At 42.5% G+C, this 13,100-nt stretch overlaps 1 protein-coding gene across 1 annotated transcript in view; it reads right to left on the reverse strand.

The window, feature by feature from the left end:
• The window catches only part of Vti1b (vesicle transport through interaction with t-SNAREs 1B), a 16,148-nt gene extending 4,459 nt beyond the window's left edge, over nucleotides 1-11,689 (reverse strand). The window contains exons 1-3 of the mRNA XM_021201698.2: nucleotides 11,264-11,689; nucleotides 4,837-4,895; nucleotides 3,504-3,695 (exon numbers count right to left, since the gene is read on the reverse strand). Of these exons, the coding sequence (XP_021057357.1) occupies nucleotides 3,504-3,695; nucleotides 4,837-4,895; nucleotides 11,264-11,378 (366 nt within the window). The 5' untranslated portion in view covers nucleotides 11,379-11,689. The remainder of the gene's footprint in view (nucleotides 1-3,503; nucleotides 3,696-4,836; nucleotides 4,896-11,263) is intronic.
• Nucleotides 11,690-13,100: the final 1,411 nt, after the last annotated feature.

Genomic DNA, 13,100 nt, shown 5'->3' on the forward strand with positions numbered 1-13,100 from the left:
AAAGTGTTAGGCTACTTCAATTATAAATTTATCGTCAATACAGTCCTTGTGGCTTTCTTATTTCACTACAGTTTTTCCTTTCTGCAGGGAACTGATTCTAGGGCACTCTGCTGAAGTCCTATGTGTAAAATAGTGTATCTGCATATAATATATATATATATATATATATATACACACACACACACACACACACACATATATATATATATATATACATATATATATATATATATACATATATCCTCCCAATCCATTAAATCATCTTTACATGACTTATACCCGAGAGAAGGTAAATATTATGTAAATACTTATTGTTCAAGGAGTCATGACAAGAAAATCATCAATAGATGCTCAGCAAATAAAAACATTCTTAAAGATTTATTTATGTGTGTGTACGTGTGCACCAGGGTGCCCATGGATGCCAGGAGAAGGTATCGATTCCTCAAAATCTTATTTATTTATTATTGAGACAGAGTCCTACCGTGTAGTCCTGGCAAACCTTGAACTTACTATGTAGACCAGCCTGGCTTCAACTCACTGAGATCCATCTGTCTCTACCTTCCAAGTGCTAGGATGAAAAGCTAGGTGCCACATGCCTGGGCAGATGCAATACTTTTTTTTTTTTTTTAAAGATTTATTCATTTATTATATGTAAGTACACTGTAGCTGTCTTCAGACACTCCAGAAGAGGGCGTCAGATTTCATTACGGATGATTGTGAGCCACCATGTGGTTGCTGGGATTTGAACTCAGGACCTTCAGAAGAGCAGTAAGTGCTCTTAACCGCTGAGCCATCTCTCCAACCCCGATGCAATACTTTTAAAAAATATTTCAATCCAGAGCTGGGCGTGGTGGCACATGCCTTTAATCCCAGCACTCGGGAGGCAGAGGCAGACAGATTTCTGAGTTTGAGGCCAGCCTGGTCTATAAAGTGAGTTCCAGGACAGCCAGGGCTACACAGAGAAACCCTGACTCGAAAAACAAAAACAAAAAAACCAAAAAACAAAAAACAAAAAAAATTCAATCCAAAGCTGACTGACTGAGTATTCAGCTGCAATGGGTATGAAGAGTTGGTTAGCTGTGCTTTTAAAATTGAATCAAAGATTCTAATGAATCATAAGATCCTCTTCAAGGTCCCAGACTAAAGCAGGTACACCCCACTTCCTGTTATACTTCTGAAAAAATAATAAAATAAATTGGAGCATTTTTCTTGTAGACCAGTTAAAAATCCATTATAAACATGTAACTGGTTACTAGCAACTTCAGTCAGCATCCAGACTTGAGTGAGAAGGTGGTAGTGTGTGCAAAAATGACCTTATAATACAATTAGCTTGTAACTTTAAAACTTAAAACTCTTTGTTTAAATATTTATTCATTTTTGTTTTTTGAGACAGTGTCACTGTAACTGAAGCTGGCTTCAAACTCCATGACCCTCCTGGCTTAACGTCCAAGTGCTGGAACCATAAATGTGTGCCATCATGCCTGGCTAGCCTTTAATAGTGCCACAAGTAAACAACTTCCCAAAACTCTAGAAAATAATTATTCACTCAAGATTCCCACTTGACTGGTCCTGAGGACTTAGAGACCATAAATAAAGTATTCTTTCTCAGCACAGAAGTCATTAAAAGCTAGAAACATTGATACATTCTTGAAAAAGCTTCTATGGCTATAGTCTGTTGGTGAACTCCACCAATACCACCAAAGAAGAATGTCACCTCATGCCAAACAGCACTCTCAAGTTATCACTCTGGTGACTTGTTCACAGGGAAGGGAGAATCTGGACCTCAAGCAAAATTCCCTAACTTCCCAAGAACTCTTAATCTTCACTGAAATTTTTTCTCTCCAATCCTAAACACAACATGACTACAAAAGCAGCCTATGTCTGGCCAGAATCAATAATGATGGACAGAGATGGGGTAGCACACATAATCAAGAGGGGTTCCGCTCACAGAACTTACTACAGAGCAGGTGGCAAATGGCATAAGATGTCATCAACAATTAGATTCTTAATCCAAGCACTTAGGAGGCAGAGGCAGGCAGATCTGAGTTCCAGAATAGTCAGGGTTACATAGAGAAATCCCGTATCAAAAAAAAAAAAAAAAAAAAAGAAAAGAAAAAAAGAAAAGAAAAAGAAAAAAAGAAAAGAAAGAAGAAAAGAGAAGAGAAAATTAGCCTCTCCGGCTGGGATGGTGGTACACACCTTTAATTCCAGCACCCACAGAGAGGCAGGGTCAAAAGGATCTTTGTGAGTTCAAGGCTAGCCTGATGTACAATAGGGAGTTCAAGGACTATATACTCAATTTTTTTTTTTTCTTAAATTAGATTCTTAAAATAAGAATGTTTACTTTAAAGCCAGGCGTGGTGGCGCATGCCTTTAAACCCAGCACTTGGGAGGCAGAGGCAGGCGGATTTCTGAGTTCGAGGCCAGCCTGGTCTACAGGGTGAGTTCCAGGATAGCCAGGGCTACCCAGAGAAACCCTGTCTTGAAAAACCAAAAAAAAAAAAAAAAGATAAGAATGTTTACTTTACAAATAGCATACAGACGAGTAAGCGAAGAAACCACTGAGGGTCAAATAAACCCAATTGTGTGTGGTGCATGCCTGTAATCTTAACACCTAGGAGGCAGATGTGGGAGGATGGCTCTGAGGCCAGCCTGGTCTATACAGTCAGGTTCAGTCCAGCAAAAATGGTGCTGGTGAGATGGCTCAGTGCCAAGCCTGAAAACCTGAGTTCAGTTATGGGGACTTCTGCATGTGGTCCTTTGACTTCCACGCATGTGTTTATGCATACATACAAAATAAAGTAATAAAGCAAGGCTGGAGCGATGGCTCAGTGATTAGCACTGGCTGTCGTTCAGAGAACCTGGGTTTAATTCCCAGCACCCATGTACTGGCTCACAACCTATCTACCTACCTGTACTGGCTGGTTGTGTGTCAACTTGACACAGCTGGAGTTATCACAGAGAAAGGAGTTTCAGTTGGGGAAATGCCTCCACGAGATCCAGCTGTAAGGCATTTTCTCAATTAGTGATCAAGGGGGGAGGTCCCCTTGTGGGTGGTGCCATCCCTGGGCTGGTAGTCTTGGGTTTATAAGAGAGCAAGCTGAACAAGCCAGTAAGTAACATCCCTCCATGGCCTCTGCATCAGCTCCTGCTTCCTGCCCTGCTTGAATTCCAGTCCTGACTTCCTTTGGTGATCAATAGCAGTGTGAAAATGTAAGCGGAATAAACCCTTTTCTCCCCAACTTGCTTCTTGGTCATGATGCTTTGTGCAGGAATAGAAACCCTGAGTATCTACCTACCTATCTATCTAAGCTCACAAAGAATTCTAGGCACATAGTTAGATTGGAGTTAAAAGCAGCAACCAGAGTGGAGAATGGCAACTAGAGGCAGGAAACAGGCCAAGAGTAAGAAAACAGAAACCTGAGACTTCAATATATATTGACAACATAAACCCTCTAGTTCTTGTACCACAGGCCCTTAAGGAAGGAACAGCTAACACTTACCAAATGCTCATTCTCCAAGGCATATGTGCCATACTTCAGGTCTCCTCGGCCTCCAGGTGTGGCTGTCAAAGGTGTACTTCTCACCTCACGGTGGAGTTTAGCAAGGTCCTTCCGGTAGTTTCGTAGCTTAGACATCATGGGGTTACGGAAAGTCAGGGGTGCATATCGTAGCTCTTCCTCCATCTCTGCCAACTAGGAAAGCAGAAAGGGATAAGTAGACAGCCTGGTTTTCCCCTAACCTGGGCACAGGTATCCAAAATAACAAGTATGTTTTTGTGGGGGAGGCCACAAATGCCACATCCACTTGAAGTGCCTGACAGTTTCTAGCAGTCACTCATGAAAGCATGTGGTGGGCTGGAGAGACAGGAAGGTGCTTGCGGGGATGGCAGCTTATAGTCTCAGTGCTGGCTGGCAAGTTCCAGGGCAGTGACAAAACCTGTTTTAAAGACTAAAGAGAAAGAAAAGGCAAGGTGGATGGAACTTGAAGGAGATTGCATGCAGCCATACAGACACATGCACTTTCACAACAAACACAAATATTTGATGAAACTAGTGGTAGCATGCTTATCTACCAATACCAAGCATGCATAAAGACCTAGGCTCTATACCTAACAATGCAAATAAGTGTGCATGTTCCGTGAATTATATATCTTCTGTGTCAATAAGTTTAACCAAGGTCAGTAACTGATCTCAGTGGGCAGCTTCAGCAAAGGTATGGGAATGCCCCTACTACTCATGCTAGGAATGTGTCAGCAAAGGCTTGTACTTCAGAAATCTTCAAACTTTACCTATTTGTGTTGTTAAGCCCACTCAACACCTATTCCCACCAGTTAGCCTCATTTAATAAGTGCAATGCTTAGTGCTGTTAACTTGATAGGATCTAGAATCACCTAAAAGACAAACTTACGAACACATCTGTTAGCCTAGGTTAGTCTCTGGGGGATTATCTTGACTGTATTACTCAAAAATGCAAAGGACTCCCCACTGTGGGTGGCACCATTCCCTGCTTAGGATCCTGGACAGAGTGGACACAGGGAGCTAAAGCAGTAGCATGCATTCACCATCACTCTCTGTGATGTGATCAACTGTTTCAAGTTCCTACTGCTTTGACTTCTCTACCACATGAACTGTGAGTCAGAACAAACTCTTTCTTCCCTAAGTGGCTTTTGTCTGAATGTTTTATCACAATTACAAAAGAGAACCTAAGCGTGACTTAGAAACAGTCAAAATCAAGATCAGAAGACAGGAAAAGGTTACCTGTTATGAAGCCATAGTATTTCTAGAAAAGATCAAAACCAAGCACAAGAAACAAGTACTTGCTCCCTGTCCTCACCGTTTCATTTGCTTCCTGTTGCTTTTCATCAAAATCTCTGACCAGCTTCTTCTTCTCTTCTAGAAAAGACAGGTGCATTTCAAACACTTATTACTGCTTCTGTACATTTGTAGAGGCATTCCCTCTGCTTAGAATAACCTTCCCATTCTTCCCTGATTGGGGGTAGTAACATGTAACTACCCCTAGAGGCCTAGCTATATTTGGAGACTTGCTCTCACTGTGCCTGAAGGGTGCCTACTGTGTTGGCATTTTGTACCCAGGGAAATACTACTGCTGAGGACAAAGTCCAGCATAACAATTATTTGGTTCTAAAGCCAACAACATCTCTACTACAGTTTTTTTTTTTTTTTTTAAAGATTTATTTATTATATGTAAGTACACTGTAGCTGTCTTCAGACACTCCAGAAGAGGGCATCAGATCTTGTTACGGATGGTTATGAGCCACCATGTGGTTGCTGGGATTTGAACTCTGGACCTTCGGGAGAGCAGTCGGGTGCTCTTACTCACTGAGCCATCTCACCAGCCCCTCTACTACAGGTTTAAATTAACAATCATCATAACTTTTCCTCCTCCCCAACCTCAAGGAGGACAGGTGCTCTCTCATCAATGTGAATGTCTATCAACACTGGTTTCCACAGTGATTCTGGAATCACTACTGTTGTGCAAAACAAACTCAACATTCACCTCGTCTGCTCACTAGTGTGACACATCTCTCTCCCCTATGGTGGCAGGGATAATGACTTGCCCATGAGACTGTCATTTTTCTTTCAGTCCTTCCCATGTCATCTAAACTACTGAACTTGTTTGTTTGTTTAAGTAGGTTCACTGTGTTGGCCAGGCTGCCTTCAAATTTGCAATCCTCCTGCCTTAGTTTCCCAAATGCTAGAATTATAATGAGTACAGTCATTACTGGCTGTTTTTGTCTTTAATAGAAGTTACTGATCTTCCCTTTTAACAGTATAGTAAGAGAAAAAGCCCCAGTTTCAAAGCAATAATATCTAAATAAATATTATTTCATCTTTACTATGTTTCTTTTGATCATTTATAATATGAAGATTTTCACTTAAAATAAAATTTCCTTTAAAGCTAACTGTATTAGACACATATATTTTTATAAGAATACACTGATAAAGTGAGAATGTTTAAGAGTAAATGACACCTGGTAAACCTTTGTAGAGGGAAGAGCCCTGGTTGGTCAGGGGATTAGGTTTAGGCACCAGTGCTGAACCTTCCTTGACATGAAAGGAAGCATGGGAAATTTTCATTTCTTTGGCTATAAAACAAGGAAGCAGATCATTCCTTCACATCTGACAAGCAGCAATCAGCTTTGTCAAAATTTTTAATTTTTAAAAATGCATGCATTCCCTGGGTGTGGTGGGTCGCATCTTTAATCCTATGCAGAGGTAGGCAGATCCTTGAGTTTGAGGCCAGCCTGGTCTAGTGAGTACTAGGATAGCCAGAGCTACATAGTGAGACCCTGTCTCAAAAACAAACAAACAAACACATTCACCTGAATGATCTACATGTGGAAATCTACACACAATTTACTTATTACAAAGTTACTACTGCTTACAATAGTTTTTTAATTCATTTTCTCTTTTGAGACAGGATCTCATGTAGCTAAAACTCAGCACTTACTTGGTAGCCAAGGATGACCCTGATCTTCTGATCCTCTTGACAACACCTTCCAACTCACTACTTACTATGTCTACCCACTTGTCTGATACTCCTTGGACATACACAAGGCACTCCCAGAAAACTACTCTTCATACTACTTAAAACACAACACAAAACAAACAACAAACCACAAACAAACAAACAAAAAACAAGACCCCAGGACCCATTAATTAAAAAAGAAAAAGAAACGTTTTAACAAATGGTACACATCTGCTATCTGTGATGTAACTGAGACGGACAGCAAAGCATCTATCCCCCTTCCTGAGGGGCTGTGCTCTTAGTCACCAAGAATGGAAAAAGATCACTTGCAGTCAAGAATAGCTACTTCCACAAGAGCTGAGTGTCACTACTCCTACAACAGAGCATATATCCAAACTCAAGTACACCCTCTTCCTGATCTAAGCTAGGAAGCCTCCCTTTTCCTAGCTCAGATTTTTCTACAGCAGTGCCATTTTTTACCTACACTCAAAGAGGCAACTTCTAGAACAATTCAGGAAAAGCCTGCCAGTGAAAGTGGTGGGGGAGGTAGCAGTTTGATGATGGGAACTGCTTTCACCAACTTTCCTGTGCCACAGTTACTTATTGCCTTTCAAAACAGAACATTATGGAGTCCTAGATTTAAAACAAAGGAAAAACCTAAGAACCTGGAAAGGGCTCTTTCCAGTCCTGGCTCCAACACAACCAAGAAGAAAAAGGAAGAAGAAATGAAGAAACAACAGTCATACCAAAAAGGGCCACAGGCATGTGCAGGCAACTCATTCTATGAATCATTCTATGAACTGTACGTGGTTCATGCCCAAAGACAAAGCCATAAAGAAGTTCCAAACATCATAAAGGCTACTACCATCAGGGACATTTTCAAATTGAGTGTCTTTGATGCTTCTGTGATTCCCAAAAGGGCTATGTCAAGTTGCATTACCCAGGGATCAGTGACATTCATTGCAAGGTAGTCAAGGGGATGTTTGCTGCAGCCTGATAACCTGTTTAATCTCCAGGACCCATGCAGTAGATCTCGTGAAGCTGGAAGGACCTAACACCCCCACCATGATTTAGACCAGCTGGTGTTGCCCCTTGACCTCCATCAAAGCCCATAGGGCAGAAAAACATCTAGGAAAATAGATTTTAAAAAAGGCAAATATTCAGAAATCAAAAGAGGCTTGTCTCTACTAAACTGAGGCATCACTAGCTGTTTTTGATGCTTCAGTCTCACATATCAATCAGCATTAGAGCTGGGATAGTTCTCAGAAATTATCAACTTCATTTTACAGCTGTAGAAACTAGAACTTAAGGGGCTGGAGAGATGGCTCAGGGGTTAAGAGCATTGACTGCTCTTCCAGAGGTCCTGAGTTCAACTGCCAACAACCACATGGTGGCTCACAACCATCTGTAATGGGATCTGATGCTCTCTTCCAGTGTGTCTAAAGACAGCTACAATGTACTCCTATATATAAAATAAATAAATAAATCTAAAAGAAAAAGAAAAAAGGAAAGAAACTAACCTGGACAAGTGCCCTCGCTAAGGCCATAGGAGCTCAAAGGAATGTACCATTAATGTTGACACCCTCTTCTTATGGGACATTAACTCGTTGGACAGGGAGAAAACTTCAGTTTCACCAAGAACTTTAAAACACAAGATTCATTTGCTTTTAGCGCCCTATTGTGGCATTTTCGTAGACTTGTAGCTTCTATCTGTAGACTCATTTATGTCATCTGATGAAAGACAACAAAAGCATCAGCTCTCTCAGCCTGTTTCCTTTGTAAGTGCAATGCAGTAATGCTGACTCCAGAGGGCACTAGCAAGCGCCAGACACAGTGAACTTTCAAATATTAGGAACTACCATTGATTCTCAAAGTGAATGCATAGACCTGGAGCAAAACACAATTCAGCAGAGTATACAGGGAGGGAAGAAATGGAACTTCTGTAACCTGTGAGTGATTAGTGTTTGCCCGCCTGCCCTGCCTGGCACTTCCTGTTTCCTTCCTAGCTCTAAAGAGACAGAATCTCAGGGCTGGATAGATGACTTACCAGGTAAAGGTGTTTGCTGCAGCCTGATAACCTGTTTAATCTCCAGGACCCATGCAGTAGAACAAGCAAGCATAAACTGTCCTCTGAGCTCCACACGTATATACACAACAAACAAAACTGAGGTCTCAGGTATCAATACTGGACTTCAAGCAAGTTAAAATGGAAAACTGTCAATAATTTTATCACAAGGACAACTGTCTACAGGTACCAGAAAACCAAAACTTGAAACAATAACTATAAGCACCTAACATATTAATCAGATGACAAAATTCCATCACTTCTGAGGCTTTAGAGAAACCTCTTCAGACGATGCAAAGCCAAGATAAGAAATTACAGCTGTAGGTAATGAATGCTATAAATAGGCTAATACTTAGCATACATGGTAAAACTGTTACTGCCACAAAACCCTCCTAAATTAGGACACATGGTGGCAGCTACCCTTCAAGGGCCACAAGAATACAGACTATTCTTTGGGGAAATAAGTTCTCTTTCGCTCTGGTTGTTTTAACCAATGTATATACATCAATTTGAAGAGTATTGAAAATGTGAAAAAAAAAAAAAAACCAAAGAGAAATAAATTATTCTGCTTCAATACCCAGCTATTTTCTTCTAAGAACTCATAGTACCTTTAACAACCAAAAATCATTTTTACAATAATTTAACAAGTACAATATATAGTTTATTATTTGAGAAAGGGTCTCACTGTGTACTCTAGGCTGGCCTTGAACTCATGGAGAGTCCCTGCCTCTGCCTCCTAAGTGCTACTAAAGCTATGCACCACCACCCTGAACATATCTAGTAAATATTTGTCAGATACCTAGGACATGCTGTGTACTGTACTGTTCCAGGGAGTTTAGGACACATGCTAAACAAACAAACAAATAAATAAAAGTGCTATTTCATTTCCAGTTCACTGGCTCTCAAACTTAAGTCAGCACTAGAAATTCCTCAAGTGTAGTTAAGACAGACTGCCTGCCATAAGGTTCTGATTCTGCTAGTCAGGATGGGGCCTGAGCATGTGCAGCTAACAAGTTCCCAGATGGTGTTGATGGGCTGATTCATAAGACTACAATTCCTAGTAACACAAAGACAATGCACTGTATTATAAATATGCAAAGTGATGAGTACATTAGAAAATCAGTGTTCTGAGGCTGGGCAATGGGAGTGCACGCTTATAATCCCAGCACTTGGGGGGCAGAGGCAGGTGGATCTCGAAGTTTGAGGTCAGCTTGGTCTATAGAGTGAGTTCCAGGACAGTCAAGACCACACAGAGAAACCCTATCTTGAAAATCAAACACAAACCCCCCAAAAACAAAACAAAAAAAAAAGCAAGCAAACAGAACACCCTAAGATAACTGTATAGAGAGCCAATATTTCTAAATAAAACAACAAACACATATTAATAACATCTGGTAGCTCTTACTGTTGCCAAATGGTATTTTTAATAGCTTTACACATCTCATTTACTCCCCACAAAAACCCCATGAAGTTAGATGCTATGTTTTACTTTATAGTGGAAACGAGTTTGGTTAAAATAACTTGCAAAGTCACATAGCTAAAAAAGGTGTATGTAACTTGGGTAGTCTGACTCTAGAACTCTTTTTCTTTTCCTTCTTTCTTTTCTTTTTTCTTTCTTCCCTTTCTTTTTCTCTTTTCTTTTCTTTTTTTTGATAGAGTCAAAGATATAAAATCTAGCTGGTCTGGAACTCTGTGTTGCTGTGTAAACCAGGCTGGCCTTGAACTCACCAAGATTCTATTCCTACCTCTCAAGTGCTGGGATTAAAAGTGTTCACCACTGGCAATCTCTTGATTTTTACTGTATTTACTAAATTAATAAATTCTTCATAATGTTTTTGATGGCAGAAAATTATTTTGTCATGCTAGGTACAGAATACACTGTTATTTATAATCTACAGGTAGACATTCTCATCTACAGCTCAAATGAGTATGGGCCTCTCATTTAAATTCATTCATTCACCTAATCACGTGAGAAGACACGGTCCCTTCTCACTCTTCCTCCTCACACACACCAGTCTCATAAATCTCTGCCTCGCACCACCTGTTGGATTTAATGCTCACTCTCCAGATTCCCATGCTTACCTAGTCAACTGTCACAGAAGCTCCTAACACAGTCTCTTATAGCCATTCTCACATCCTCTATCCAGCTATCCGCCGCCTTGCTTCTAAAATGAAATCCACATTACTCCGCTGCTTATGTTCCTTAATGATTTACCCTAGTACGTCAAAAAAGTCTTAATGTGAGACTTCCGGTTCCTCTCCAATGTAGCTGGTTTACTCCCCTCTCCTCCCGCCACTGTCTCACCTATAAGCTAGTCTCTATGGTTACTACTATTTTTAAAATTTCATTGCCTACCAAACGACCAATCTCCTACATGCCTAGCCCCAAATTAAGGGGTTTTGTTTTTTTGTTTTAAATCGTCTTAACGAAACACAGGAGCGCAGATTTAAGAACGCCCTATGCTACTGGGAGAGGATGATAACTAAGAATTTGGGGGCTGGGACAAGGAGGCTCGCTAGGAGACCACATCCTAATGCCCATCCCTTTGCACGCCCCCAGTCACCACAAGAGACTGCACACCCTGGGCGTCCGGGGCCCGACAGCAGCAGGGGGCGTGCCCAAAGGGGAAGCGGGGAGCCCCGTGTCCCCGTTTGGGATCCCGCACCCTGCGGAGTTCTCCCCGACTGGTCCCGCCCACGCCTCACCTGTCCCCGCGGTCCCCAGCAGCCGCTCCGGCACCCCTTGGAGGTCTTCAAGGAGGCCGCGGAAGATCTCGTGCAGCTTCTCGAAATGCTCGGACGAGGCGGCGGAGGTGGCCATGGCGCAGGTGGCGCGTGAGCTGCAGCCACCGAGTCTCCGGGCGCTGGGCCCACTCCCACCTCAGCAATCAGCTGCCCAGCCCCGAAGCCATCACTGCAGCCGCACCTCGGCCTCCGGAATCAGGCGCTTCCGGGGTCCTCCGAGCCGGACGCCCTCCCCCTGCTTGTCACTGCACGGGCGCCGGGCGCCAAAGCCTGACAGGAAGCCGAGGCGGGGACGACACTCGGCTACTACAAGGGTGCGGCCTCGCGCCGAGGCGAGCGGGTGCCTCCGACCTGGAGTCAGACAGTGGGCACAGAGGAGGTGCCAAAGGGAAGGGCCCAAGGGAGCCCGCGGGACTGGCGCTTCGGCCGCCTCATCCGGGCCCGCCGGTCCTGCAGCGCATGCTGGGAGTTGTAGTTAAGTGAGGGAGGCTTAACTTTGGCTGTGCAGGGAGGGTCCGGAGTGCCAGGGGTGTTGCGCAGCGACTGATAGCACACGCCCCTCGCTGTCATTGCTGTTCCTTCTGCCACCTGACTTCAGTTCATATCCCGTCTAAATGTTCAGTCTCAGGCCTAGATGGATGAGCAGAGGCCTGCCTATCCTCGGATGGTAAAACTCTAATAAAATGGGGAGATTAAGTGGCCAGGATCACATGTTTTCAGAACCGGAAAATGGGCAGTGTGATCACAGAATACACACAGCTTTTAGTCTAGTCCATTAGTCTGCCCCGGGTTCTCATTCACAACATGTTAAGAATAGACATTTTGATAAGCCAAAGTTATGTAGTGATCAAAATAATTTTGTCTCTGCCCTTGGGTAATGTATGATTTGGTGTGGAAGAAAGACCCATCTTATCGGTCCTTATGTGAAATATATCAACAATTACGAAGTCCTTTCTGTCCTTCCATAGGTATAAATTCCTATGTATACTGTTGGCAGGGTTTCCACAAAGGGCCCACTCTCAAAAGTTTTCGAGGGGATTCAGTATTTATACATGGAAAGATATATATGGGGCTGAGGGTGTTACCGAGGGGTACAACACATAAGCAGATCCTATGATCCATCTTTCAAGGTGTGTGTGGGAGTGGGTTCCTGGTGATTTTTGTCTTTGAAGCCCTGGGTTTTATAAGCTTGAGTCCACCAACCGTGAAATTCAATGAAAAAATAAAATAAAACGCAGTGTGCAGAGATGACAAAGTCTGATGTTGTTAGCAGTGGTGCAAAGTCTTAATATTTCTTTTTCTTATAAAACTGAAGGGTAGGTCAAGAGTGTTCAGTTTTAATCCTAGCACTTGGAAGGCAGAGGCAGATGGATCACTGAGTTCGAGGCCAGACTGATCTACAGAGCACACTGCAGGACAGCCAGGCCATATAGAGAAACCATGCCCCAAAAATATCAAATTAAAAGATTTATACTTGAATATGAATGAACCGTGTGAGGGCAAGTGCCCTGCCTGTGGAGCCCAGAAGAGGGCGTGGATGTTTTAGAGCTGGAGTTACAGGTGGGCTGCCTGCCATGCTCTGTTAAGAGGTGTGATCCAAAGAACTGTGCCATTTCTTCAACCCCAAGTCTTATCTTTCTGTCGCAGAAATAGATATTAAAAAGGAGCTCCTGCCAAGACCAAGAGATGTGGAAACAGTGACCTTTGGTTGGTAGCATGTAAGTAGAAAATGATTTGATGATTGGTCTGGTGATCACAAACCAAATTAATGACACTCGCATTTTAGGTGTACTAAAAT

Source organism: Mus pahari, chromosome 7 (assembly GCF_900095145.1).
Source record: "Mus pahari chromosome 7, PAHARI_EIJ_v1.1, whole genome shotgun sequence".
NCBI classification, from domain to species: Eukaryota; Metazoa; Chordata; class Mammalia; order Rodentia; family Muridae; genus Mus; species Mus pahari.